The 26,859-nt window shown below is 48.3% G+C and overlaps 2 protein-coding genes across 2 annotated transcripts in view; both read right to left on the reverse strand.

Moving 5' to 3' along the window:
• Window positions 1–794: 794 nt before the first annotated feature.
• On the reverse strand, window positions 795–11,551 carry rbm38 (RNA binding motif protein 38). Its single transcript, XM_076167014.1, has 4 exons — window positions 11,071–11,551; window positions 9,393–9,516; window positions 7,981–8,035; window positions 795–1,977 (listed from the first exon to the last, which is right to left on the reverse strand). Exons 1-4 carry the CDS (start codon window positions 11,290–11,292, stop codon window positions 1,635–1,637), a joined length of 744 nt encoding a protein of 247 aa, XP_076023129.1. The 5' UTR covers window positions 11,293–11,551; the 3' UTR covers window positions 795–1,634.
• Window positions 11,552–12,646: 1,095 nt separating this feature from the next.
• The window catches only part of LOC143013011 (nuclear receptor coactivator 3-like), a 43,531-nt gene continuing 29,318 nt past the window's right edge, over window positions 12,647–26,859 (reverse strand). The window contains exons 5-23 of the mRNA XM_076166420.1: window positions 25,169–25,269; window positions 24,883–25,057; window positions 22,586–22,768; window positions 22,409–22,495; window positions 22,101–22,241; window positions 21,722–21,869; window positions 20,906–21,450; window positions 19,671–20,791; window positions 19,409–19,535; window positions 18,376–18,534; window positions 17,980–18,210; window positions 17,741–17,846; window positions 17,465–17,636; window positions 16,802–17,128; window positions 16,494–16,592; window positions 16,113–16,356; window positions 15,808–15,985; window positions 15,474–15,678; window positions 12,647–15,360 (exon numbers count right to left, since the gene is read on the reverse strand). Of these exons, the coding sequence (XP_076022535.1) occupies window positions 15,349–15,360; window positions 15,474–15,678; window positions 15,808–15,985; window positions 16,113–16,356; window positions 16,494–16,592; window positions 16,802–17,128; window positions 17,465–17,636; window positions 17,741–17,846; window positions 17,980–18,210; window positions 18,376–18,534; window positions 19,409–19,535; window positions 19,671–20,791; window positions 20,906–21,450; window positions 21,722–21,869; window positions 22,101–22,241; window positions 22,409–22,495; window positions 22,586–22,768; window positions 24,883–25,057; window positions 25,169–25,269 (4,361 nt within the window). The 3' untranslated portion in view covers window positions 12,647–15,348. The remainder of the gene's footprint in view (window positions 15,361–15,473; window positions 15,679–15,807; window positions 15,986–16,112; window positions 16,357–16,493; window positions 16,593–16,801; window positions 17,129–17,464; window positions 17,637–17,740; window positions 17,847–17,979; window positions 18,211–18,375; window positions 18,535–19,408; window positions 19,536–19,670; window positions 20,792–20,905; window positions 21,451–21,721; window positions 21,870–22,100; window positions 22,242–22,408; window positions 22,496–22,585; window positions 22,769–24,882; window positions 25,058–25,168; window positions 25,270–26,859) is intronic.

The raw sequence follows: 26,859 nt of genomic DNA on the forward strand, positions 1-26,859 counted from the left end.
ACTGGATTTAATAATTTCTTGGGTGTGACTGACCCATAAATTGGAGCTTGGTACAAATATAGGCTTTGTCACACATCACACTCAGTTTACTGGTTTGAGTTGATGTGAGAATGAATTTTGGATGCATTTAAACTCACTATAATAGATCTCAGAGAGGCTTTAGATTGCCAACACCAACAAGCAGCAGACAACCCTTATGATGTCACAGGTGAAATGTGTGGAAACCCCCTTTAGGTCATTAATGAATGGTTCATCTGCCATCAAAGCTTAAGACGCCCAAGACATTGTTTCCCTTCACACATATCAAGACGGTTAGATGGGGAAATCACCAAGTTTCATGTGACTCCCTGGTTTCAGAATGACCAGGAGTGTGTTGCAATTGAACCACAGTCAGTACACAGCATGTTTAGAAATGTTGGTTTTATTCTGCATATTTGTTTTGAATGGGGGGGGGGGGGGGGGGCGTATGGCTTTGTGTGTGTTTTTTCGACTGCTGAGGTGGTGCGACGTCGCTGAGAGACTCCAATATCATCGCTCACGCTTCTGTCTGTTCTGCAGCTGGGAGGGACAAAATCAACATAAAAACAATGGAGCATCTCTGAGAACGACAATGGGCTGGGGGGCTGGACACACACACACACACACACACACGCGAGGAAACACAAACAGTAAAAACACACTTTCTTTACGCTTACATACACGGACATATTTGACTTGATATGTATTTAAGGAGGAAACAGTCCCCGGGACCAAATCCAGCCGGTCAAACCTGTCCTTCCTGTTTTGTGGAGCGACCACAGTGTCCAGGTGAAAGCCAGCTGAAGCATCCTCATGTGATGAAGGTTACATTTAGGGTGTTAATAAGGGTTTTCTCTGGGTAATCTTCAAACATCTCCTAACAACAACAAAACAAACAATATACCAGTGTTGCCTACCTTATTCATGCTCAACCTTCATCATCATAATTGTATATTCTGTTAGACTGTGATTATCTTTGTGTACTAACTTGCCAGCGATAGACAACAGGAACAAAAGAGAGATAGAATAAACATTTTGCTCACTTAAGAGGAGCGCGTAATAAAAGTGACAAACAGACAGTGAAGCACACACACACAGAGACGCTTCTAAGGCCGCAGACAGACAGACAGACAGACAGGTGATGTTGAAGAGGAGGTAATTGGACCTGCGTCTCTGAAAGAGGAACTGGCTCTCAGCTTGGCCACCGTCCAGCATTCAGCTCAGTCTCTTTGGGGGAAACTGCAGCTGCAGCAAAATGTCACACAGAAATATTTCTCATTGTCTCTACCCATTCACTCTGGAGCACTCATACTGGCCCAACCTCCACGTTGAGGGTCAGGGATAAGAGAGGGATCAGTGTGTCGCCTCGTTTTCACTCCCTGACACTCATGGAAAACATTTAGCTATAACAATTACACATTTTCCATAACTTTGACAACAAGGACATAGAAACAGGGGGGAGAGTGCTTCCTAAAAGCCCTTTTGATTATATTGCACTCTCTCCCTGGTTCTGTAGTCTCATCCTGATGATGTCATTGGCCATAGCACAACAGTCACACTGTTCAGAATCATCAGTACAGCAGCAGCTCGGGCCCCCGTCTCTCCCTCTGAGCCGCTCACTGCATGCGGTCCGACTGGTGCAGAGGGTAGTGGAGCAAAGCAGGAGGGGCGGCGAGCGGAGCCAGGGTCGGGTGGACGGGGGTCGGCGGGGTGGGGGGCGCGGCCAGAGCGGGCACCGAGGCGCCGGGGGAGAAGCTGTAGCTGAGGTAGCCGGCAGAGGGCGATGGCGAAGGCGTGTAGGGGTACTGCTCCAGTCCCGTGGGGGCGTAGTGGCTGTAGGCTGAGCTGTAGTCCAGGTAAGGGGAGGCGAGTGCGGCGGCCGCCGTGGAGCCCAGCTGAGACTGCAGCATCAGGCTGGGTTGGAGGAAGGCCTGAGGGTAGACATACTGCTGCGCCAGCCTGCAGGACAGAGTGGGAGGAGCCAACATTACTACTGTACACATCAATATACTGCACAGTCACAGATACAAAACCGCTCACGGCTGCATTGGTGTGAAGATATAAAGAGTTTATGAGCAAAAACATTTTCATACATATTTGTTCCAGCTCTGCCAACTGTTATGGTAGTGGAACTTTTAGTTTATTTAATTTGAATTTGTTACTAGAAATTACACAGTAAAAAAAGGGACGATTTAAAAAAAAAAATGTAAATCCTAAGTATTTATATTTTGCATCACTTGTGTTTATTACACAATATTCTTAAATTGTTTTGTCAATGTTATATTATCTTATATATAATGGTATACAAAAATAAAATAAAATAAATGTTAATGATGGATTGACAATATGTACACATGAAAACACACACACACACACACACACACAAACATACAAACTACATGAGCATCTAAAGATCTGATATCACTGTTGGCACAATCTGATGTGTGTGTGTTCCAGTCTCTGTGAAATCTGATCTGAAAAGACAACAGGAACCGGATCCAGACACAAACACACACACACACACACACACACACACACCTGCCACACGCTGACAGACACATGTGTGGATGTTCACCATAAATAAAGTGCGACACAGACACACAGACACAGAGACACAGAGACACACAGACACACAGTGTTTCAGTCTAAATGAAGTGCCTGTCACGCTTCAAAATCACACCAGCCTTACAAAAGCTTCCACCTCCTTTAAGAGCAATTACCAGCCGGTGGCAAAATAGACTGTGTCCCCTGTGTTTAACATTAATTAGCACACTGTCTGAGGAAACCATCACAAAGAAGAGCTTTGTTCTAAAATAACATATCAGGCATAACAATGAAATGCCAAAGGATAACAAATGAAATCACATTCTGCTCTATTTCTGTAATAATGAGGGTCACACACCCCTGCCTCCCTGCCTCCCTGTCATATCAGTGCATCAGTGGAAGCCTCAACTAAAGACATAAAGAGACAAAAGATGTTCTCTGTCCTCCGCCGTTCACTCGTTCACTTTGCCTGCAGCTGCCCACTTAACCTAACCTGTCTCCCTTTGGTCCGGCAGCGACGGTTGATCATATCACAGCGCCGGGGTGAACGCTGCAGCGAGTACCGACAACACAACATGACAGTGTTTAACAGTAACACTCCTGCCTGCAGCTCAGAGCCATTAACCTGACGCTAACCTTGTCACCGTGTGGCGACGGAGAGCTGCGGCTAATGCTGCTTACCCCTAAACACAAACCAGAGCAGGGATCAGCTCTGCTTACACAACAAACACTGTTCACTGTGCTGTATACACAACACACACACACACACACACACAGTATAGACTACTGAGGTTAACAGAACACTGGAATTGTTAATTGTCTTAATTCTAGTGTTACTGCATTCTATACTGTATCTCTGTAATTGTTTCAAAATAAAACACAATAAAGTAAAACTACATGTTTTTGTGCTGCACACTGGTGCGTATTATATTTTGGTGACAGTTCCCAAACCCACCCAAAGGAGAAACTCCCTAAAAATCCCAGAACAGACATGATCTCAGGGGGGCAAATTAAAGAGAGCTCCTCCCTCCTCAAACAGCCAGGTGAGCAAAAGGAGCCACCTGTCTGGATATCTCAAAAAGCAGTTGACGGATTTTAATGAAATTTGTTGTGCTGTTTGAACAAGATGAAGGAAAATTGTTTTTTTTATTTCCTCCTACAATGTTGTCTCTTGAGTGGCTTAAAGTTGAAACAGCTTCCTAACATGGAAAGCCAGCACTCCCCTGCTGCTGCTGCTGCTGCTGCCTCTTATTGGACTCAAACCTGTTTATCTGCTCTTTGGAAAAAGGCTCATAAACCTTCCTCTTTATCAGATTTACTGGATTCATTTCTCTTAGTTTCCGCGCCAGAACAGGAAGTCAGATCCAAACGTATTCAAGAGATTTTCATTGGAAGAAAAAAATAATCAGCTTCCTGGTTTTAAAAAACACAATCGATCCAGTTTTTGAAATTCTGAACAATGGCCTCATTGTTCCAGTGTGAGGAACCCGGCGTGTCAGGCACCCAGCAGAGTGACTGCTGCTGTGATCAAGCCACTGAGCCTGAGTTCATGTTTCTGATCATGTTCTTCAAGGAGGACTTTACCATGGCAAACAGCACAAGCTCCAGGCTAATGACATACAGCATAACGTCAACAAACAACCATACAACCCACACACACACTCAGTCTCTCCCTGAGCAGAAGTGCAGCCTCATTGTCCCGGCTGAGCTGCTTCCTACTCGCCTGTGCACTTAACTGAATGATCCAATGTGACAACAGCAGCATCCAACTGTCACCCACATAGGCCTACACACACTGTACACACACACGCTGTATACTGTATACACTCACACGCACACACACACACACACACACAGGCCAGACATTGTTAGGTGGACAGTGCAGTCCTGGAGTCAGTATGTGTGTGTGTGTGTGTGTGTGTGTGTGTGTGTGTGTGTGTGTGTGTGTGTGTGTGTGTGTGTGCAGTTTGAGTGTGTGTGTGTGCGGGGGGGGCAGGCATGGCAGAGCTAATTGGCGCAGCTGCATGAGTGTGCGCTCGCTAAGAGACCCATGAGAGCAGAATAACCTCCACCGAGCCCGAGCTCCCTCCTTCTCTCTCTGTTCACTCCCTCACAGCCGGCATCCTCTGCACACTCCCCCTCGCCGTCCTCTCTCAAGGCATCAAGGAGACGTGGGACGTGAGCTGGAAAAACATCCGCAGCGCGTATCAGGGTCGAGGTCGTGACTCGTTGGGGCGAGGAGAGAGACGCTGAGAGGCGAAGGATCGGCCGGCGCGTCCCTCCTGCCTTAAGGACAGCCGTGCTTTTGGTTTTTCAGTGAAGGATGTTGAGTCACACACACACACACACACGCGCACACACACACACACAGAGATGACCCTCCGTCCTGCCCCGTGCACACACAGACACACATCCAATCACAGACTGCTTGAGGGAGGTTGAGAGATAGAGAGGCCGACGTCAGCGCTGGACTCTCTCGTCAACGAGCGGGAGATGAATGTGTGTGTGTGTGTGTGTGATAGAGCAGGAAGTAGACGTGGACAAATCTCATAAAGGATGAAAAGACACAATTCACTATAATGTAAAATTTGACCATGCGTGACCCAAAGACTGACAAACCTACATTGTGTGCCATAGAGAGTCCAGATCTACGTTTAGACCGACGTTCCATTCAGGGTTAAATCAACTGTGTGATGTGTCAGCATCTCTGTGTGTCATCATGACAGTTTGTAAAAAGGCCGGATGGAATTGTGTCCGACACACAGCTGATGTGTTTAACTGTCAAGAAAAATGAAGACACAATGTATTCTTTGGATATGACAGAGGTGCGTCTCCTAATTGGGTCCCCGGGTGAGACAGAGCTGAGGGGGCACAGTCTTCTTCACTCCCAAGACGAGAGAGAGACAGAGAGAGAGAGAGAGAGAGGGAGAGAGGGAGAGAGAGAGAGAGAGAGAGAGAGAGAAAGACGGGTAGAGACAAAATGGCAGACATGTAAAGTCAGATGCTCTTATAACGGCGCTTCACGTTTCACACACATAAAGGAGCTCCGGCGTCAAAAAGCTTCACTGAACTCAGCCACAACTACACACAGCCACAGGTGTACAGTGTGTGTGTGTGTGTGTGTGTGTGTGTGTGTGTGTGAGGGACTCCCCATCCCCTCATTGCTCCACTGTTTCAACAGGAAACCCACCCCCCCAGCCCCCACCTTACACACACACACACACACACACACACACACACACCGCACATCCACCTCCTTCCTCTCTCTCTTTTCTCTCACTTTCTCTCAAAAAATAAACACAAATCTCACTTCTTTGTCAACATCCTGCCAACTGCCAAACGCCTGCCAAGTCAAGCAATCGCACCCGGCTTTAGGTGCTACAGGCACCCACGGGAGACAGATGCCCACTGAAACATCCCCCCCCCCTCCCACAGCCAGCTGCAGCTCAGAGCCAGTTGAGTCATTTGTCCGTCCGTCTGTCCTCCGTCCTTGTAAAAGCCTAAAGCAAATACGCTAAAAGGGCCGACAGAGCTCGGCTTTGTTTGACTTTACCTTTGTTATTTGCTCTTTACTGTGCGAATTACACACACACACACAGACAGACAGACACACACACACACACACACACACACACAATGTGCCATATGCGCTCGCAGACCTGGAGACCCCCGGGAGCCACACAGCAGTTGCGGCTGCAGAGGAAGACCTGCCTCCATTTTAAGACACACACACTCAGGGTGTTTGCGTTTACAGTAACAGCGGCTCACCTGTTCGCTTCTGGTTCTGCTCTTCTTACATACGAACACTAAAGGAATAAAGATGATCCAGTATTACATCACTGTAGGAATAAATTAGTGGTGTTGAGTATATTAAGGATGATTTCCCCTATTTCCCAGAATGCTTTTAGACACTTCACTCGATGGCGTTTACACTCCTCTGTTGTCTGGAGGTTGGTTGATGCTGATGGATGAGTTGTCTTTTCTGGATTAATCCTTTCAGCCATGTCACACTGGACAGACCTGCTTAGACTCCTTTAAGGAACCACCAGCAAACATAAGCTGCCCTCATCAAATCTTCATAAGCCCCACTAATGACTTCATTAATAGTTAATGCTAATTTGAATGACTTACTAACATTTAAACTGCAGGCTTGGTGGCTCCCTGCAAAACAAGAAACCTGCAGCTCTTTGTTAAGACAAAACAAACGATTCAGCTACTGCTCATCTGCCCGAACCTCCAGGTGTTTGCGTACACACACACACGCACACACACACGTCCACCTTTTCTTCCCTTTTGATCGTCAGCTGTTTCGTAGCGACCTGCGAGTCTTCCAGCTTCCTGCTCGGACGTTCAATCGAGCCGTCATCACTCATTCATAGACTCATCTGGGTCAACCTCAATTCCCCCATCGCTCATTCAGAAATCGAGGGCTGCAATATTAATAGCACTCAGAGCCGCTGAGGGCTTTAATGGGCCGGCCAGTGAATCAGAATTTAGTCGTCTTGACGTCGTGTGCGAGTGTGTTTACAATGCTGCAAGAAGCTTTGAACCGCTGTGTAGACTTCTTTCAAACATGTTTATAGCTGAAGAGGCATCAGAAGTGGAATTAGGACATTGCATTGGACTTTTGCCCCCAGGTGACAGATATCTCACTTCTAGATTTACTACCTGGACCAAAAAAGGAGCGAGGTGACGACTACGACCCGTCAGCAGCAGCAGCAGCAGCAGCAGCAGCAGAGACTCGCCCAAACACTGAGTCAAGCTGGAAACTCAGACACGCTCGCGCTTGTAAAATGAGAAGCTTCTGGCTTTGACCCCTGACATCGCTGTTCCAGCTGTAACAGCCCGGGGAATGAATCATCACTGAGTCATTACTGCTACCGTGGAGTCACAGTGACATGGAAGGAGAGCTGACCAGGAAGCGGAACGTCTCAGGGGTTTTTTTTCGAGCAGCGCTTTCCCTCTTTAGTAAATGAGTAGATCCCATGGGGCCGATTCCGCTTGGCTATACGTCCAATCACGGGACCTCTCTGTGTTGATACAAGGCGCTGAGGGTGTGTGTGTGTGCGGGAGAGAGAGAGAGGGAGATTGAGAAAGAGAGAGAGAGAGAGAGAGTGCACGAATGCAGAAAAAAATGGCTTGTTGCCTCAGAGAAGTTCAGGTCATCCGTGACTGAAATATAAAACTAGGAGCTTCTCGTGTGTGTAACGGAGCAGAGAGAGGGAAGAAGACTCATCAAAACACAGCATCATCCAATAACAGTGATCATGTGCAGCATGTTGGAGTTAAGCTGAACGTTGCAGAGCTACATTAACTCCCAGAATGCAACAGGGGAACGTCAAAGCCACTGAGCAGCATTGGGAGGGAGACGGGTGAGAGAGGAGGAGATGAGAGGGATTGATCCGTTTTCTTTCTTACCCATATTGCCTCTGAAACCACGAAGGTTGGACCTGCTGAACTCCAACAGACAGACCTGTGGGGGGAGAGAGAGAGAGAGAGAGAGAGAGAGAGAGAGAGAGAGAGAGAGAGAGAGAGAGAGAGAGAGGAGAGAGAGAGAGAGAGAGAGAGAGAGAGAGAGAGAGAGAGAGAGAGAGAGAGAGAGAGAGGGGGGGGGCGGGTGGGGGAGAGAGAGAGAGAGATTAGCTGTGAGCAACCAAAGACAGATTTGATGTCTCTCTCTATTCTGCTCTCAGATGTTAACATGTATATGGGGATATGAGACACACACACGCACACACACGCACACACACACACTGATTCACTCGACTGCACACAAACATCTGCGTCCTCGCTGCCTCCAGAGCTCATGTGAAACCAGCTGAATGTGGGTAAGAGAGCACCAGCCTAGCCTCACCGTCCCCCCCTATCCCCTCCTGTGCCCTCCCCCCTTGTCCTCACTCCTTCCCTCCTCTTCTCTATCTATTCATTCCTCCTTTCACCTTCTTAAGCGTCTGTGACTGTGGTTTGGAGACAACATCTCCTTTCTTGCAAATAACAACTGGGGGGAACAGAGTGGCTATTATTTCTTGCTCTTACGGTCCCGTCCCCTCTCGCGCTTCTTATTCTGTCTCCGCTGTCCGTCTGTCTCCTTCCCCCCCTTCCCACCCTCATCCATCCATCCCCGTCCCCGTCGCCCCTGCTCACTCTCACACACAATAACAAAATACCAAGCGCTTCCATCTCCCATCAGCTGCATGCTTAGGGAGTTGCGTCGCTGGATCAGGGACAAACACACACACACACACACACACACACACACACACACACACACACACACACACACACACACACACACACACACACACACACACACACACACACACACACACACACACACACACACACACACACACACACACACACACACACACACACACAGTTGGTTGTTGTTGGCACTGCTGTTTGTCAATAGCACCTACACACGAGTGTGTTCCAGTAATGAGGGAGAGCTGGTGGTTAAACGCCGAAAAAAGCTCGACGGCACTAAAGCTGCGTGGGGAGCTGGAGCAGACAAACGCACAACACACACACACACACTCCATCATCATTTTAGATTGATTTCAGGGAACACACACACACACAGGCGTTTATTTCCATCCATTTAGTATAGAAATGAACTTGTAGCACTTTAAAGCTTGCTTGGGAAAAGTATTCAACCACAATAACCAATAGAGTGATTGAAGAGCCACTTCTATAGGAGTTGGACCTGTTTGGCGTTCTAACTCGCGGGTAAGATATGAGGAAACATGCAGAGTGTGTGACACCTTTGGTTTGAGAGCGAGCGAGCGTGTGTGTGTGTGTGTGTGTGTGTGTGTGAGACCTGAGCTCACCTGTCTGAGGGCTGCGTGCTTTGGCTCCCAGGTACGCCAGGTTCACGTTAGCCTTCCTCCCGTCTATGATGGGGTTTGCGTCCTTGCACGCCCGGTCTGCCGCCCCTCTGTCCACCATGGTGACCTGTTAGAAACACACACACATTCATGAGGAAGGCAGATACCAAGGGGCTCATTCTCTTGACCTCTGACCTTTGCTAATGTTTACTGTGAGAAATGAAGGGGATCATCGTTTCGCTCACAGCTTCTTTCACCCCCCAACACCCTAAAGTCTCTTCACGTGTCCCCTGTGATATCAGATGTCATCAGAGGTGCTACGGTGGTTCCATGACGTCATTCATGATGTCATTACAAGGAGGCTATGGCGGTTTCACGCAAAGCTCCCAATAACATCATTTATGCCAAAAAATAACAATAAAACTGCCAATTTTATATAAATAAAAATGAAACCATCCTTTTGAAATGCAGGATCACTGAACAATGTTTACTCAACACAAATATGTAGTTTATCTGATATACTGTCTGTGTTAATAAGAAGGAAGTGAAGGTTTCCTGCAGTGATTCACAGGAGAGTTTCCAGATGAGGAGACAGACACAGAGACGTTGGCCCCTGAGGGACCTGCTGTCCTTGTCTCTCTTTAGAGGATTCAATCTCCCTGCTGAATGCATGAGGAGACACAGTCCACACTCCATAAATGGTGCAATCAGTGTGCTTCGACAATTCCACTCCATCTTAAGCCCTGTGTGTGTGTGTGTGTGTGTGAGCCTGGTGTTCGGCGCGGTCTTAGTGTTGTGAGGAAGTTAGGTTTGACTTTCTCCTGCCTGAGGAGGAGACACTGAGACGCTGACCTACCTCCAGGGTGTGTGTTGAAGAGTGGGTAGAGGTGGTGGAGTTTTAAACACACTCACACACCCATGGGTAATTACACTTAATGTGCGAGCCGAGGGAAGGTGGAGCTTAACAGACACGCTGCAGACGGCTCAGCCACAAAAATGTAACAGTGAAACCAAACTGCCATGCTTGCTTTTGTTTCACTCTGTTGGACTCTGGAGCCTCACACGCCGTCGGCTGATTTATGACCAGCGAGGTCACAGAGCTGCCCAGGGACATGAGACGGGCCGACGGTCCCAGAGAGGACACGTCCACTCAAAACATCAAAAGAGTTTAGCTCAGAGGCACAGAGGAAGGGAAGATCACATCCACCCAACAGGCATCTTCTTCTTCTTCTACCCTTATCTGTCTCACACTTTCACACTCTCTTTCACAGACACACACACACAGCCCAGCCCATCCTAAAAGAGGGGGATGGGCACAGGGGGGGGGGAGGAAGTCAAATTGCAGTCTTATCTTGCACCGCCAACTGACATGTCACACCTCTGTGACCGGGGACTCAACTTCTGCTCTCTCAACCTATCCACAGTGTGTGTGTGTGTGTGTGTGTGTATCTGTTGCTGAACACACACACTGTTGCTGTTTTTGTTACCATTTCTCCTATGGGTGAGCTAATTGATGACACCCAGATAAGAAATAACCTGCTACTCACGCTTCACCATGTGACTGCGACCACCAGACACACTGCACATGTCTGCTAGCTGAACAAAGTGACTGCGCGCGTGTGTGTGTGTATGTGTGTGTTCGAAACATTCTATAGAGATATAGCAGGTAGAATGAACTTACAAAGCCGTATCCTCGGGACTTTCCCGTCTGTTTGTCCGTGATCACCACCGCCTCATCGATGTCCCCGAAACTCTCGAAGTATTTCCGAAGGGATGCGTCGTTGGTGTGGTACGGCAGCCCGCCGACGAAGATCTTGGTGTAAGTTGTGTCCTTCTCCATGGTACTGTGCATAATCTCTAAGGGAAGCCCGACCAGCTGACCTAAGAACAGCGGCGAACTCATCGGGGAATAGAACCAAAAACAAAACAAGCTAACAGGAGGATGAAACGAAGGAGTTACCGGAGACAAACTTTGCGTCTACAAGAGGCTTAATTACTCATAATAATAATAACGACAACAGCGTGTCCATGGTCCAACAGACCGCTGTGGTGCATGTGTGTCCTCCCGACAGGTGTCCCCGGTCCTTCCTGTCTCCTGTCTCCTGTCTCGCTGAAGACGCGCGTGTGAGCTTCGGAAGGCGCGTCTGTGCGTGCGTGCGCGCGGAGCCTCTGCGCGCTCCGGCCAATAGACGCGCCGTGCGTCTGTTCACATGCCCCGCCCCCCACACGCGCTCTAGCACGCACGCGCACAGGAACCCTATCTTACGTCACTTAACATTTAAGCTTCAATAATTCATCTTAAAAAAGGGTTTTCAAGTGATAAAGGCTGACACACATATCATTTCTTAGCATGTTTTGTTTTTTGAAGATTCTGATCCATTTCATCATAAGTGACACATCAGACAAATTTGATAAAATCAGGCATTTTTAACTCATGGGGAAACAAACAATACATTTTGTCTGGATCAGGATAAATATTCCGTTTATTATAACAAATAAAGCTGTTAAGTCCTATTATTATTATTTTTATTATCAACAATTCTTTAAATTTCTCACTTTTCTGTTCGGGGAAATTGGCTCATGTCATAATCTTGGTGTGCAGTATATATTTATTAGTTTTAATTGCACTGTGTCTATTCAAATGTACCTATAAATAAAGCTATTACAAGGAGACAAAACCTCATACATGCTTGTATTAAATTAAAACCTGTAGTTTTCTGAATGCTTGACTGAGCTGAGGGTGTAATCGGTGTGCAACAGACCAACATTGCAATGCTATTCAACGTATTCAAACTCTGAGTGGATGTGTTAAACGCAGACACTGCAGTCTGATGTGATATCTTTTCATTTGGTCCACAAAGGTGTGAAAAGTGGCGAGTGAGATGATGAAGGACAAAAGCTCACATCAGGTGGTCTATTCGGGAAACAAACAGATGAAAGTGGAGTCGCAGACGGCAACATGGAAATTAGTGTGAGTGACAACAGCCAGTCTGAGAGGAAGTCCTCATGTTTCTGAGTTTACAATTTGCCTCAGAAGTCTTTCACACTCTGATTTCCTCTCACCTGCAACACACGCACACACACACGTTCTCACCTTTGGCATGCATCTTCAGACAGACTGCCAGTCTCCACTCATCATTACTTCCCTGTCAGCTTTCAACCTTAGTTTCTTACTTGCTTTAAATCTGCTGCACTGTCACACTGTAGACTTAAGAGTTACACAACACAAAAACACAAAAAAGACAGCAGAGACATGGTAATGTTTAAATATAAATTTGTATTTACATTGATATTAACATCAAGAAACAAGGTAAGAAAAATGCAATAGTAGTTTACATCCCTGTAATAATCACTCTCGTGTATTTTCTCTTTTCTTCAGATACACTGAGAGGAGTTTCTTTCCTTTAAAGCAAAGCACAGATAACAGATTTTTTTTTATATTTGGAGATTCATCTTTCATATTCTTCATTGAGACGGGGAAAAACATTTTCTGAGACAGAAACACATCAATAATGAAATCCCCTTTACATAAAACAGCTTAGAAAATCTTAACATTCTCTTGTGAAATAACCATTTCCAGCACCACAATTCAACTGGCCATAAAGGAAGAAACAATCACAAACAAACTCCAACCACCTTAGCAGAGCCGACTCATCTCTATTCTATGACATATGGATTGGAATATATGCAATAAAACATATTTAGCTGAATGTATATTATACGTTATGTGCAACAATGAAAGCACACGAGCACTTGCGTAATCTACTTCAGAAACTCTTTCTACGCACTGCAGAATGACAAAAAACAAAATTCTTTGGATTGAGCGTGTGTTCATAAGGTAGGTTTCTCAATAAAAGCTTCACGGAAAAACACAAGAAAAAATAAAAGGCAAACTCAGACATCAACCTTGTATATGTGAAATACGCTTAACATAACAAGAGACTGACAGGTAAATTGGAATCCACACTACTTGTTGTGTTGCTTCCAACTGTTCCGCAAACAACATGGAAAAAGGTGGATTTGTATTGAAATCATCCGACGAGGGTGAAGATCTCAGCTTGACCGATAGATAATCAATATTGTCTAGTCACTATTCAAATAGCAAAACACAAAGCACAGAAATCTCAGGGGTGAAACTCAAAGTCACACATGGAAGCAGGAGGTTGAGATCCGAAAGAAAGACCGAAGCCGAACACAATCACCTGTCAACTCTTTTCTATAGGCATCTTTCGTGTTTTTTGTCTTTTATTCCTTTTTTTGTCAAATGAAAAATAATTTATTTAAAAAAATTACATTTACGCACTAGCACCTCTATAGCTAAGACTATATGCCCTCTGAAAATAAAGAGATTCACGATTTGAAGGTCACAAATAACAAAAGTGCTTTCTGAGCAGATGAAAGTGGCAGTATGAACTCGCTGAAAGAAATCGATGTGATTAAAATGAAAGATTAAAGGAGGCCCTTCCATTCCACCGATGGTTAAGGTATTGAAAATAAAAGCTGACCTATGACAGAATAAGAAAATTACACTTTTTTAAATATCAAGCCTTACAATTCTGTGCAAAAAACAGTATGTGACCTACAAAAGCATATATATATTTATATATAATACATTTGAAGCTTATTTACAATTCATATTCACAGGAAAAAAAAAAACTCCAACAAGACATGGTAGCTAATACTGCAGTACCGTCACTTTGGGTCAACGATCTTTACGCTTTGTCCTCAGAGGAAAACCAGGAGGAAGAATTATTGCTAGAAATCTGCGACACATAAACCGAAATCTAACACTTTCTCTAACAGTGTAGATTACTGCCGAGGTCGATTTGAACCGTTGGGGATCTTTTCTTATTTCTGCAACAATATTATTTAAAATCAAACTGTCAAATGACGCCCAGATAGCTTTATGAATTTGTAGAAACAGGAAAGGGAGTTTTTGCGCGTTATCAGAGGTCAGTAGGTCACGTGTTGGATCATCTCACTGTAAAAGAGAGCATTGGATAAAACCTGTGCTCACAGCATTTCTACTGGTAACCAACTTGGAACAAAGATCACCATGGTTACCCATTTCAAATCCACTGCGTCCATTCTTGGCGACAAGTTGGAGAACACACAACAAAAATAAACAGTGAATGTCCGCTGCTCTGTATTTATTCTTGGGTAAAGGCCTCTATATTGCCACAATCCTTTTGACGTTGGCCTTTTTCTTAAAGTGCAATCAGCCAACAATTTTATTCAGTCGTACCTCAGCCAGCGCCGTCCCAGGGGACAAAACCGTGTGCTACTTAATAACATTCATCCAAGAGTCACGACTCGGGACTCAAACTGCGAGCGCGCGCCAGAGAGAGAGAGAGAGAGGGAGAGAGAGAGAGAGAAGGAGAGGGAGAGAGATCCTCGAGGAGCAGCGCAGAGAGGCTGGATATTTAAAAAAAAAAAAAGAATCTCATGAGGAAACAAACACGATTCCCAACTTCACAAAATCTCGGACCACAGCTTCGTGGTACATTCGTTCGATCCACGTCGTTCCCAAGTGCGTGTCCGCCTTCTGTCCGTTTGGTCCAGTGAGTTATGTGTGGTTACTGAGGCACACACTCGTAAAGAGAGGAATATGGAACTACATCAGTCTAAGAGAGGAATCACAGAGCTGTCTCAGAGTTTGGGTCTTTAGGTGTGTGTGTGTGTGTATGTGAGTAAATGGTTCACAGTGCTTCTGATTTTCATGAACGCTGTGTACATTTATGTCGCCTGCGTGTGTGTGTGTGTAACAAGGTGACAGGCTCGTCTCATCGCTTCCACCATTACTGACCACGAGTCCAAAGGAAGTCCACTCCCTCAACTGGTGGGAGTGTAGTACTACACACGGATACACGCTGAGCGGTCCTGGCCAGACTCAAGCACTGCAGTCCCGTCTTATCTCTCAGTGGAGATCACAGTGAGACAAATGCGTCTGTCACAATGTTCAGCAGTATTTCTACATTTAGTGGAGAAAGAGACAGAGAAGAGAACAGAAATGTCAATAAAACCTTGATCCAGTTTATGATCTCAATAATCAGAATCAGCACCGTGACTAATTCGGACTCTCACCTGATCAGGCCCCATAGGCATACGTCCCATAACCATTGGGTTCATCCCCATCTGCCCCCCCATCTGGCCCATGTGGCCCCCTCCGCTGGCTGGCATGCCCCCGTTCATCATCATGCCCCCATACTGGGGGCCTGGGTTCCCCTGCTGCCCAAACTGCTGCTGCCCCGGGTTTCCCTGCTGCCCAAACTGCTGTTGAGGGTAAGAACTGGGGAAGAAAGACAGACAGGAAGGAAGACCAAGGGAGGGTTTAACCTGGAAGCATGTGCACGAGGACAAAATCATAGCAAACTTAAGTCAATCAGTCCAAAGTGTTTGATTTGTCTGGGTCACAAACCTGTTGCGTCCCATGCCCCCCTGTGACCAGCCTTTCATGTCTGCACCCTGATACATGGGACCCCCCTGTGGGTGCTGCTGCATCATGGGGTTCTGAGGCCCCAGGCGTCCTGGCATCATGGCATTAGGTGAACTGCCACCTGATGGGCCAAATGAGGGATCTCCCTGCTGACCCATCCCTGTGGAAAGAAATCATCCAGGCTCAGACCCCTGTGACGTCTCAGTTCAAGTTTTGCAGCTGTAGTACACATACTCACCAGAAGGGTGCACCAGCACTCTATTGGGTGAGTGGCACAACAAACTCACCATAATTTCCGCCATAACCAAACTGCTGCGGGCCGGGCTGACCCATGCTGGGCCCTCCCATGGGGTTGTCCATGCCTCCGGGGGCTGTGACATTTGGAGGAGGGCTGAATCCTCCAGCTGCTGCAGCCGCCGCCTGCTGCTGCTGCTGCTGCTGCATCAGCATCATCATGCGTTGCCTCCTCATCTGCATGGTGACCATCTCCCTGCTGCGCTGAGCCATCATCTGAGCGTTCAGGAAGCCGGGCTGGAAAAGAATATGGACACATGTAATCAGAGAGGCTGTGTATGTGTACAAATGCTTCTACTCTTATATCACTTATAATCATCAGTACAGCACTGATTAAACTATAATCTTTAATCAAAGTCCTATTTGTCTTCTACCTGTCCTCCCATGGCAGGTTGCATCCCTGGCCTCATGCCAGGATTTCCCCCTGGGTTCTCCATCTTCATGCCCATACCCGGCCGTGTCTGATTCATGAACTGAGGAAGAAAACAGAACAATCGACATGAGATGGAGAACCACATGTTACCATGACTGTGTCACAGTTCCATGATATAGTTAGTCAGTATACAATATATTTGAATTATTTATCTTTAAATGTAAAACAATTTGTTGGAAGTGATGCATGTCAGGCGTGAGTTTGCCACATACTGCACACATGCAAACCACTGAAGCAGTGAGCTCATACCTGCTGCCCCTGAAGCCTCTGTTGCAGCTGCAGCCTCATAGGCTTGTTGGCGCTCATCATCCTGGGTCTCATCATGTTAGCACGGGGGTGCCCCATGCCCCCCATGCCCCCCATACCAGGGAAGCTGCCACCCTGGCCCATCTGGGAAAGCATGGGCCCAAAGCCGCTTTGTTGGTGCTGCCCCTGCATGGGGTTTCCTCCATAGGCAGACTGCATGGCCATGGCAGAGGGTCCGGGGTAGCCCTGTCCATACAGAGGCTTCTGGTCTAGCACCATGGAGGGGTCCTGGCCAGGGAACGGCTCCAGCTGCTGCTCTGCTCCCTGTGTCTGCAGGACAATAGGAGGGAACACAGCAGGAAAATGAGAAAACTTCTTCTCCTAAAACTTCTTCATCTAATTTATTAATTTCCAATTCATTGGTGCAGCAATTGTCTTTTTTCTCTAAGACGCATAGACAGATCCCTCTGGGCTCATCTATCTCTCCACAGAAAGAACAGTCTGCGCTGTGAGGCGTGAAATATCTGATGCAAACATAAAGTAAGACTCTCACGTGCCATCACATGCAGACTGTTCTTGTCTCCTTTCTCACTACCTGACCTCATATTATCTGGTAGCATAGAGATGAGTGAGATGTTAATTCATCTCTGTCTTCTTCTGACCTACCTGGCTGACGAGGTCTGGGATGCCCAGTGCTCGGTCTATCTCCTCCAGAGCAATGCCATCTGTGTTATTCAGCAGAGAGTCCAGCTGGTCCAGAAGGGCTCGCTCATCACTCTGACCCTCACTGGTGGTGGGAGGCACCAGAAGATCATCCAAAGTGTTGCCAAACTGTCGTCTGAGACACACACACACACACACACCCAAAGACAATCACAGTTAGCTTGGGTATAAACATTCATTCAGCACACTGTAGGGATTAATACCGAATGTTGCACTGACCTGTTACCCTCCATGCCCATCATAGAGTCCGGCCAGGAGGGGGACTGGCTGGGTTGCCCCTGCTGGCCGAAGGGGCTCATTCCCATGCCCATGTCCCCAGATCCACCTTAACAGCAACCACATTACACATTAAATTAACTCGGACCGTCACAAACTACAGGCGACATCTTAAGTAGAATATCAGAGTAACTAAGTGGTGTCCATGATGATTCCCCAGCCCCACACGGTGACAGACGTACCCATATCCATGAGCTGCTGCTGCAGCATAGAGCGGGCACCTGGCACGCTGTTTGCACGGCTGACCATGGGACCTCCCATCATGCCCTTGCCATTGTTGTAGTCCATACCCGGCCTCATCATCGGAGGGTGTCCTGCTGAGCCCACGGGACTGGAACTGGAGCGAGGCATTCCCCATTCCGCTGACCCACCCATGGGAGACCTCTGGGGAACCATACCTCTGCTCATTGGTCCTGATAAGGCAAGAAAAACACAGGTGAGCTCAAATGAATCAGATCCGAAGAAACTCAAAAATAGTGGAAGACCTGAGCTCAGCAAAACCACCATCATCCAAAGAGAGGAAAGAGTTGGAATAAGAATAAATCTGTGACTTGTCCCAAGGGCACATGAACACACACCCATGTTTCCTGTGTAGCTGTCCGGGCTGCCCATCATGTTCTCCTGCTTGATAAGCGTGAGGCGTCTACCCGCTCCTCCAGGCCCACCGGGAGGCTTTCCATCTATGGATATGGCCCTCTGGAAGGGGCCCCGTGGCCCTGAGGCCAGTCCAGGACTCCCTGCGCACAAAAGTAGAAGAATCAACTGTCGCACTTTATTGATGTTTCAGCTTTTACAAACAATATGTGATGAATGACTCCTTGAAAATATGGTTGTCGTCACAAAACACCAATAATTATAACTACTGATGTATTTTTAGCCACACACTTGCCTATTATTGTACATGTCTCACACAGGTGTTGGGCTGATTAGATGTCTTCTAACTGTAGGGACTGTGTGTGCTTCGTGTAATAGAAATATCCCAGACTTTCTCAATAGATTTGCTACAACTGTTAGTATATCTTTATTATTTTAGCTAATTGGACTTTGGTTACTTTACCAGACTGCCAGCATAGCTTCACCCAACTTTTGGACAGGAGGCGAGAGTCTATAATTAGCCTTAATAACCGCGAGCACCTGTGTGGGTGTGCAGGCCGTTTAATAATGTGACAATGACATTATTAATCTCTTTCGCCGCACAAGGGCAACGAGTGTGGCCTTATGAATCATCCTTTATTCAGACACAAAGGAGATTATCGCACACTGATAGGGCTTTTTATATTGCTATCGTGTTGGAAATACACTCTCAAGACCTTGCAACATGAAGCGCCATGTTTGCACAAAAGTCTATCAATGTTCATGAAACTGAATGAAATCCAAAATGTTATCGTTGGCAGTGCTTGAAGGTTACGTAATGATGAAATTTGTATGAAGCTGAAATCGCTTGTTTCCGTTCCAACACATTGCTGCAAAGAAATGCACATCGGAAAAAACCTAGAGGCTACAAAATCAGAATGACATAAATCTAAATAACTCTGTAACTGATGCTTCTAGATGATTCGCTGCCTTTCATGTTACGCTGCATGTTAACTCCTCGTCGGAAAACAAACTCACCCTGCAGGCTGTCGTCCAGGCAACTTTGTGGTTTGCTCGCAGCATCATTAGAACCTCCAGCCTGGTCAGGGTAGAATTCAGATCTCGAGCCCCTCAGGCCTCCCAAGATGGACTCCAGGTTTTCAAGCTGAATGTTAAAATAAGCCAAATGAGCTAGTTTGCATTGTATTTTGTTGACATTTATGCGGATTTGCAGTAACAACGTCAAACTCACACCTAAACAGAAAGTTGCACATTACAGAGAGTCACCAAGCACTCTTACCTCGTCAGGTGGCTCAGATTTGATCTTGCTCTCACGGTGTTCTGGTGTGGGGCCGGGTCCAGATCCAGGGCCGCTCCGTTGAGGGCCACCAGAGGCCCCTGGGGGTCCCTTCCCATCCAGCTCTTCAGGCTTGGGCTTGACATCCACCGGCTCTTTGGAGTCGTCATTGTTCAGAAGGTAGTGGAGGAGGGCATGGGTCTTCTCCTTCTTGGGGCTGTGCTGCTCCTGCTTGGGCTCCGTGACCATCCCGGCCCCGGCGCCAGCCCCTGATCCGCCTGTTCCACCCTCCCCTCCCTCCTGGTTTCCCAGTGAAGTCTTTCCTGTGGCTTCTGCTGTGATCTTTGCCACTTCATCTGGGGTGTTTCCATTTTGAAGAAGCTTGTGGAGGATCTTGTGTTTCTCTTGCAGCGAGGCCGTGTAGTGGGCTGACGACACCGATGTGGACACGCCCCCTGGTCCCGCTGCCTGGCCTGAATTAGTGGCGGCTGATGAAGAGGAGGACACCCCTGTGGATGAAGGGCTAGTCATACCTCCGTTTGGGTCCTTGCTTTCTGACCCGGTAGGAGTGTTGCTGCTGTTCGGTGGCGGTGGTAAGGAGGGTCCAGTCGGTCCAGTGCCTCCCATTCCCAGCTCCTCAGTGGGGGATGTCAGCAGCTGAAGTAACTTGTTGTACCCCTTACTGTCGGACACACTGCGAGGGGGTTCTGAGGTTGCCGCCCCCACCTCGCTGCTTCCCTCCCCAGGCTCTTTATTAGGAGGCGTCACTTGGCTGTCCGGTCGCTCTGCTGAACTCTCTGCCTGGGGATGCTGATGGTGGTGGTGATGGTGCATGGGGTGGTGATGATCAGCGGGACCTGGCCCCAAACCTCCCGCTGGGCTCTTAGAGCCGTCTTGGCCTGGCTTGGCCGGCTGACTGGGCTGAGCAGAAGTGGAGGAGGAGTGGACGCTGGGAGAGCTGTCTGGTTTGTGGGCCGGTGAGGGGGACGTTAGGGTGGAGGGGAGGGAGCTTCCTACTCCTTCACTGATGGCTTGTAGGGCATTAAGGGAACTGCTTGAGAAGGTGGTAGTGCTCCCTCCACTTCCTCCACCACTGCCAATGCCACTCATAGGAGAGTGTATACCTGCACCATCACAAAACATTCAAAACAATCAAACGGATGCAACTCAAAGTGGCTAATCAATTCATAAGTGACTGTGATGCAAAATGACTGAAGCCATGATTCTGATCAACATACCTCCAGGTGAGAACTGGTTGGCCCCCATCTTTGGGCTCCCTCGGTTCCTCGGTGACATCAGGAGTCCCTGCTGGGGGCCGCCCATACGGGGGCTTCCCGAGGGGCTGTTCATGCCACCCAACCCAAAGCCACCGCTGCTCTGGAATGGGGGCTGCTGTGGGTGCTGCTGTGGGTGCTGCTGCATGCCTTGTCCTGGGTGATTCATGGGACCCATCTGATTCATCTGATTCATATGCCCCGCCTGATTCATCGGCCCCATCTGATTCATCTGCATCATGCGGTTGCCCATGGCAGCGCCGCCGCCACTTCCTCCTGCTCCGCTCCCTCCGTACATGGACCCGCCTCCCACTGGACCCATGTGGCCCATGTGGCTCTGCTCGTTCATGCCGAAGCCTCTGTTCATGCCGCCCATCGACCCCATGCCCATTCCCCCGCTGGTGTTCATGTTCATTTGAGTGTTGGGGTTGGGTCCTCCCATTGCCTGCTGCCTCATAGCGTTTGGCATCATGTTCCCACCTTGGGCTGAGCGGTAACCATTTGGTTCCCTGTACGGAAAAAGAGAGCAGATAAGCAAGCAGTATCATCTCTCCAATTTTGTACGACAGCATCCAACACCGATTGGCTTTTCAGTCTGGAGTCCACTTACTTCTAACAATTTGTCAATGGATAAAAGCTGCTCAGAAACTACTTCAGCTATGGTGTTGCATGAATGCAGTGGCTGGCAGTTCTGCCAAAAGGGTTTTTGTCAATAAATAACACATTCTTTGCTGTGTTTACTCTTCTCTGAATGGAGTGTGTGTATGCTCAGTTGTTAACCTCTGGAGTAGGTGAGTGGAGATGAAGCCTTGGGGTTCGTTGCTCATGGGGTGACGGTACAGCTTGCTCTTGGTCTGGGCGGTGACGGGGGTGCCGTCGGACAGAGAGAAGCGGTACAGGGGCGTCTCAGCGTGACCCTGCAGAAAGGCTGGACAGACAGAAGAGACAGATTAACACTTTAAATTACTCATCTAAGACCAATCACTGTATTTATATTAAGCCAGCTCAGTGATGACAGCGAGGATCAATGCCATTATGAGATCAATACTGCCCCAGATCTTTTCCTGGTGATTTCAAAGAATTTAACATAATATTGAATTCACACGTTTAAAATGATTCCAGCTCGGAGGTGCAGATTGTGTACACGTGTGTGACTCACCCTCATGGTAGTGCCGTTTGTGTGACCAGGGCTGCCCATCGCTGTGCTGAAGGAACATCTGAATGCATCGCCTCAACAAGTCCTCCCAGCCTGGACGCATGGACGCACGCAGAGAGTTTTGGTCAATCTGGATCAGTTTACCTGATGAGGAGAGGAGAGGAGAGGAGAGGAGAGGAGAGGAGAGGAGAGGAGAGGAGAGGAGAGACAGAAACTATGAGTCAAACAACATCACTGTTCAAGAATTGCTGGAATATGGACAATTGTCACATCTGTGTTGCCATGGCGATTCAGGTTGAGCCGCTCCTCACCTGAGAGCTCGTGTCTTGTATTGAAACTCTCTGTTCTCTCCATGGCTGTCACCCGACGGGCCACGCAGATCATACATGACTGAAGATCTGCAGACGGAAGAGTGTCAGCGTGACGGTCCCACTTAATGTTCACTGCATGTACAGTGAGTGTGAGTGTGTGTGTGTGTGTCAGCGTACCTTCCCCCTCTTCAATCATGGCCTTAGGCTGCGTGAGGGCAAAACACTGCATGGTCTCGTAGCGCGGGCCTCCAGGCCCCTCCTCCATGGGGCCGTGGGCGTGGCCAAACTTAACCAGCATTCGGCAAGTGAAGGTGTGGCTCTTCTGTCTTGCCGCTTCGCTTCCCCACGACACTCCATTTACTGAAAGGAAACAGCGTGAAAAGGAAACCGTCAGGATGTGAGACGACAGGATTGTACACAGGGGAGTGATATGGAATGAGCTCGTGACATAGAGCTAAAAACCACATGTAGCTATGAATGGACTGCCTGTAATCAAAGAGCACCAACTGGTCCCACCTCACCCTCATGGCTCTTTACTCATACACAGACACACAGCACAAACAAACAAACAAACCTCATTGCAGCGCGTATTCTCCTTTGTAAATTGAGAAGCAGACGCCTCCCCTGCTGTTTGGCTCCCTGACTAAATGGACCATGGGATTAATGTAGCCAAGGTGTCGATTTCCAATATCTCTCGCTCTCATTCTGCTCTGCAGCGGGCAGAGGCCAGGGACACTCAGCCATCTATCCTCATTTAGACCCTGACTCCTCATCACAACACGCACACACACACACACTCAGAGGGGGTCACCTTCACAAGGGAGAGGAAGGTAAGGGGGGGGGAAAGAAGAAAAGGGAGGCAAACTTCAGAGAGACATCCAACTGTCCTCCAAGGTCTGTGCAAAGCCTTATCCAGCCCGGAGGCCTTGAGTTGGCCCGAGGTTTCCGTCTGGCAGGTGCAAGGAGGGGAGGAGGCAGGTTTCAGGAAGGGAGCCAGGAGACTGAGACATGTTTGGCGAGGGAGGGGGCGCTTAAGTGATAGTGAGAGGTGATTTAACGAGGCCTTGGGTTCTCTATTCAACGCTGACAGAGATAACGCAGCACAGTCACAGGGGCAGCAGCCATCATCTCCCCTCAGGGTCAATTAGCCAACAGCCAGCCAAGACAACACACCGGACAAGAGAGAGTCCTGGTTTTGCACACTCACTCATGCATGAGTGTGTCTGTTATTGTTGTATATATACAGTACGTGTGTGTGAGTGTGAGTGTGTGAGTGTGTGTGTGTAGTGCAGTAGTTGGCGTGGTCAGCGGTCATCCCACAGGAATGTGCAGCGAGAGCGTATTTCATTCATGGGTCCAAAGATAATGAAGGGGAAGAGCAGCAGAGCGAGACACATGAGCGAGGGAGGAGAGAGGGAGCAGGGAGAGAGCGAGAGAGAGAGAGAGAGAGAGAGAGAGAGAGGGAAAGAAGGTGAAGAATGAGAGAGACAAAGAGAGGAGGAAAAGCAGGTTGAGAAACAGACAACCACAATATTCATCTAAGTGGGCTGCCATATTAAGTATGAATGAGGCTGAGACGGAGTGAGCGGAGAGAGAGAGGCACAAGGGACGGCAGGATGAAGCGATAGAGGGGAAAAGTAGATAAAGACGAATATTAAAAGATAGAGCAAACGAGCGAGGGAGTGCGCACGAGGGAAAACGAATGAATAAGTGAGAGTACGTGTCGATGACATGTTGAAGCCACCGCTGCTTAGGAACATTACGGCGGAGTTAATCGAGTTGCAGGTTCAGTCGTGCACACATATCCATAATTAATCAGCTTTATAAATAGTCTTCTGTGCACATACTCGTGGTGTTAGACACACACACACACACACACACACGGGCGCGCACAGCTTTAAGAAACGCAATCCCATTACCGACATGGCATGTAAATATACACAATCGCGCGCGCACAAACACGCAGCGAATTAAGTCGAAGGAAAGTGTGGAGGTGCATTATTCAGCAGTAAGTAGTTTCCAGATGGCTGCCATGGGATCTGAATAGAGCTCGGGCCTGTTTTACACTGTCTGGACCACTGAGTGTGACTGACAGCTGCGCTACGCTCTGCCTGCTTAGCACTGAGTGGGTGGGTGGGTGCTCCTGTGTGCTTTCCTCAGGTGTGTGTGTCTGTGTGTCTGCATGTCTGTGTGTCTGTGTGTCTGTGTGCGTGTCTTTCTAAAAACCCCTCATGCACGTGAACAGGCTTCCCGGAGCTCCTCATTATAACGAGTGAGGAAGTCAACAGAATGGCATGAATAAATAACGGCGTGTGTTTGTGTTCATGTGCATACGTAGCGGTTGTAACCTCTCGACGTTTGTTTCATATCTCGCACCCCCCCTGTGGAAGATGTCAGAGGGGGTTTGCCTCTGAGGTTACCCTGTGTGTGTGTGTGTAAATGTGTACGTGTGTGTGTAGGTGTGTGTTCCTCACCATTGGACTTGGGCAGGTTCTTGTGGAATTCCTCCCTGTCCTCCTCGTGCAGGATGTTGTACACGCTGGTGTTGATGAGCTCCTCCTGTTTGTACTGCAGGTACTGCGTCACGTTGTCGGACACAAACACGATGCTGCCCTCGCGGTTCACCACAAACAGGAAACCGTCCAGAGCCTGGGGGGGCGGGGGACACGTGGCAAACAGGAAGTTACGACCAGCAGACCGGTCCACTAAACTGAACGCTAAATCCGGCGTCTGATCTTCAGGTGATGGCGGTGGACTTACCTGCAGCAGCAGAGGCCCCAGGTGGTCCTTGTCGATGACCCCCTGACCTGTTGATGAAATATCGGACTTCTGAACGTCGTCATCGTTGGTTGAGGCTTTCCCTGCGCGAGAGGAGAGACAAACAACGTGAGCGACCATTTCAAAGCCTACAAAGGAGCAGAAGAAGAGCGAAGGAGAGACGCAAGGTGAGCTCAGAGATACCTGAATCTACAGGAAACTGCCAGTCATTCACTATGCTCACTACACCAGCAGGGGGCAGCGTTTCTCAATCTTTCCCCTTTTTTGGGGAGATTTAAAACTACAGGTGAGGAGGGAGACGGACGGAGGCAGGTTTCTCTGAGGAGCCTGTCAGGAGGAGTAGAGGGCTGGGTGCATGTGGAGCAGGTACCAGCCGTCCTCATGCTTTATATTCAGTGTCAGACTCTGAGGGACTGTCTGGTAGGCTGGGGCTGAGAGAGAGAGAGGGAGAGAGAGGGAGCGAGCGAGAGAGAGACAGACTCAGGAAGCTGTAATGGTGCAGGGGCAGGAGCGAAGGCACCTGAATTAATGGAGGGCTGAGAGAAAGAGAGAGGATAGGAGGAGAGCGTGCGAGAGAGAGAGCGTGCGAGAAAAAGAGAGAGAGACGAGGAAGACCGTGGCTCTGGACAGTGATGATGCTGGAGAAATGGCTGGTGCTGGGGTTGTATTAATGCGAGAGGCTCGGTCTGAGGAAGAGGCGGGGGGGGGTGCTCCGCTACAGGAATCATTCCATCTGATTAGCTCCCAAGGGGCACAGAAACCCACACAAAGGGGGGAAAAAAGCCACTGCTGCCTACAGCCAGACACTGTGAAGTTAGCTGGAGAGAGAGAGAGAGAGAGACGGAAAGAAAGGGCAAGAGAGAGAGGAGAGGGCAAGGAGGGAACGAGAGGCACAAAGAAAGAGGCTGCACTCTGTCCGTTTATTCAATATGTTGGGATGCTGCGAGCGAGCAGAAGATGCCGCAACTCATTGTGCCACCACAGATGAGACAGGACGGGGGGGGGGGTGGAAGATGCAAGAGCCAAGTGCATTATGAGAGAGAGGAATGACTGGTGGGAAAAGAGCAAAAATGAAGACTGGCAGAAAGAGCTATTGAAAGTGAGGAGAGGAGAAGAGGAACAGGTATAAAAGCAGAGATGAGTCTAAATGCCCGTGTCATTTCTGTCTTCACTTCCTGTAACTATGGCAACCTGTCAGCAGCCAGTCAGGGCCAGCTGTAGCCTCTTCCCCTTCCTGTCGAGGTGGCAGACACTCACTGACTAAGCCGAGCTGAAACACAGAAAGCGGCCATATGCGACCGCTCACCATCAGCTCTCCCCCTGATCTCAACTCATTCACCTTGAAGGGAAAAACGCCAGGAAAAGGGTCGAGCTAAAACATTTTTATTCGGCAAAAGAGGCAGAAGAAAACCTCACCCCGGGTCTCGTTCAAGGGAAGACAGTTGTCTGCTGCAGACATGGCTGCTGTACAGTGCAGACACAACTCTGACAATAGCAGCTGTAACAGAACTAATAATTTGGCAGTTCAGCAGAATGGATGGGCATGTGATTACCTGCAAACGTCCAATTAAACAGCCCCCGGTGAGGCCAGTACACAGCTGTGCGTGCACATGACACACACACACACACATACATGAACACGCACACACACACACACGGACACACACAAATGA

Source organism: Genypterus blacodes, unplaced genomic scaffold, assembly GCF_046128005.1.
Source record: "Genypterus blacodes isolate CSIRO-AG114 ecotype Tasmania unplaced genomic scaffold, CSIRO-AGI_Gbla_v1 ptg000156l_1, whole genome shotgun sequence".
Lineage (NCBI taxonomy): Eukaryota > Metazoa > Chordata > Actinopteri > Ophidiiformes > Ophidiidae > Genypterus > Genypterus blacodes.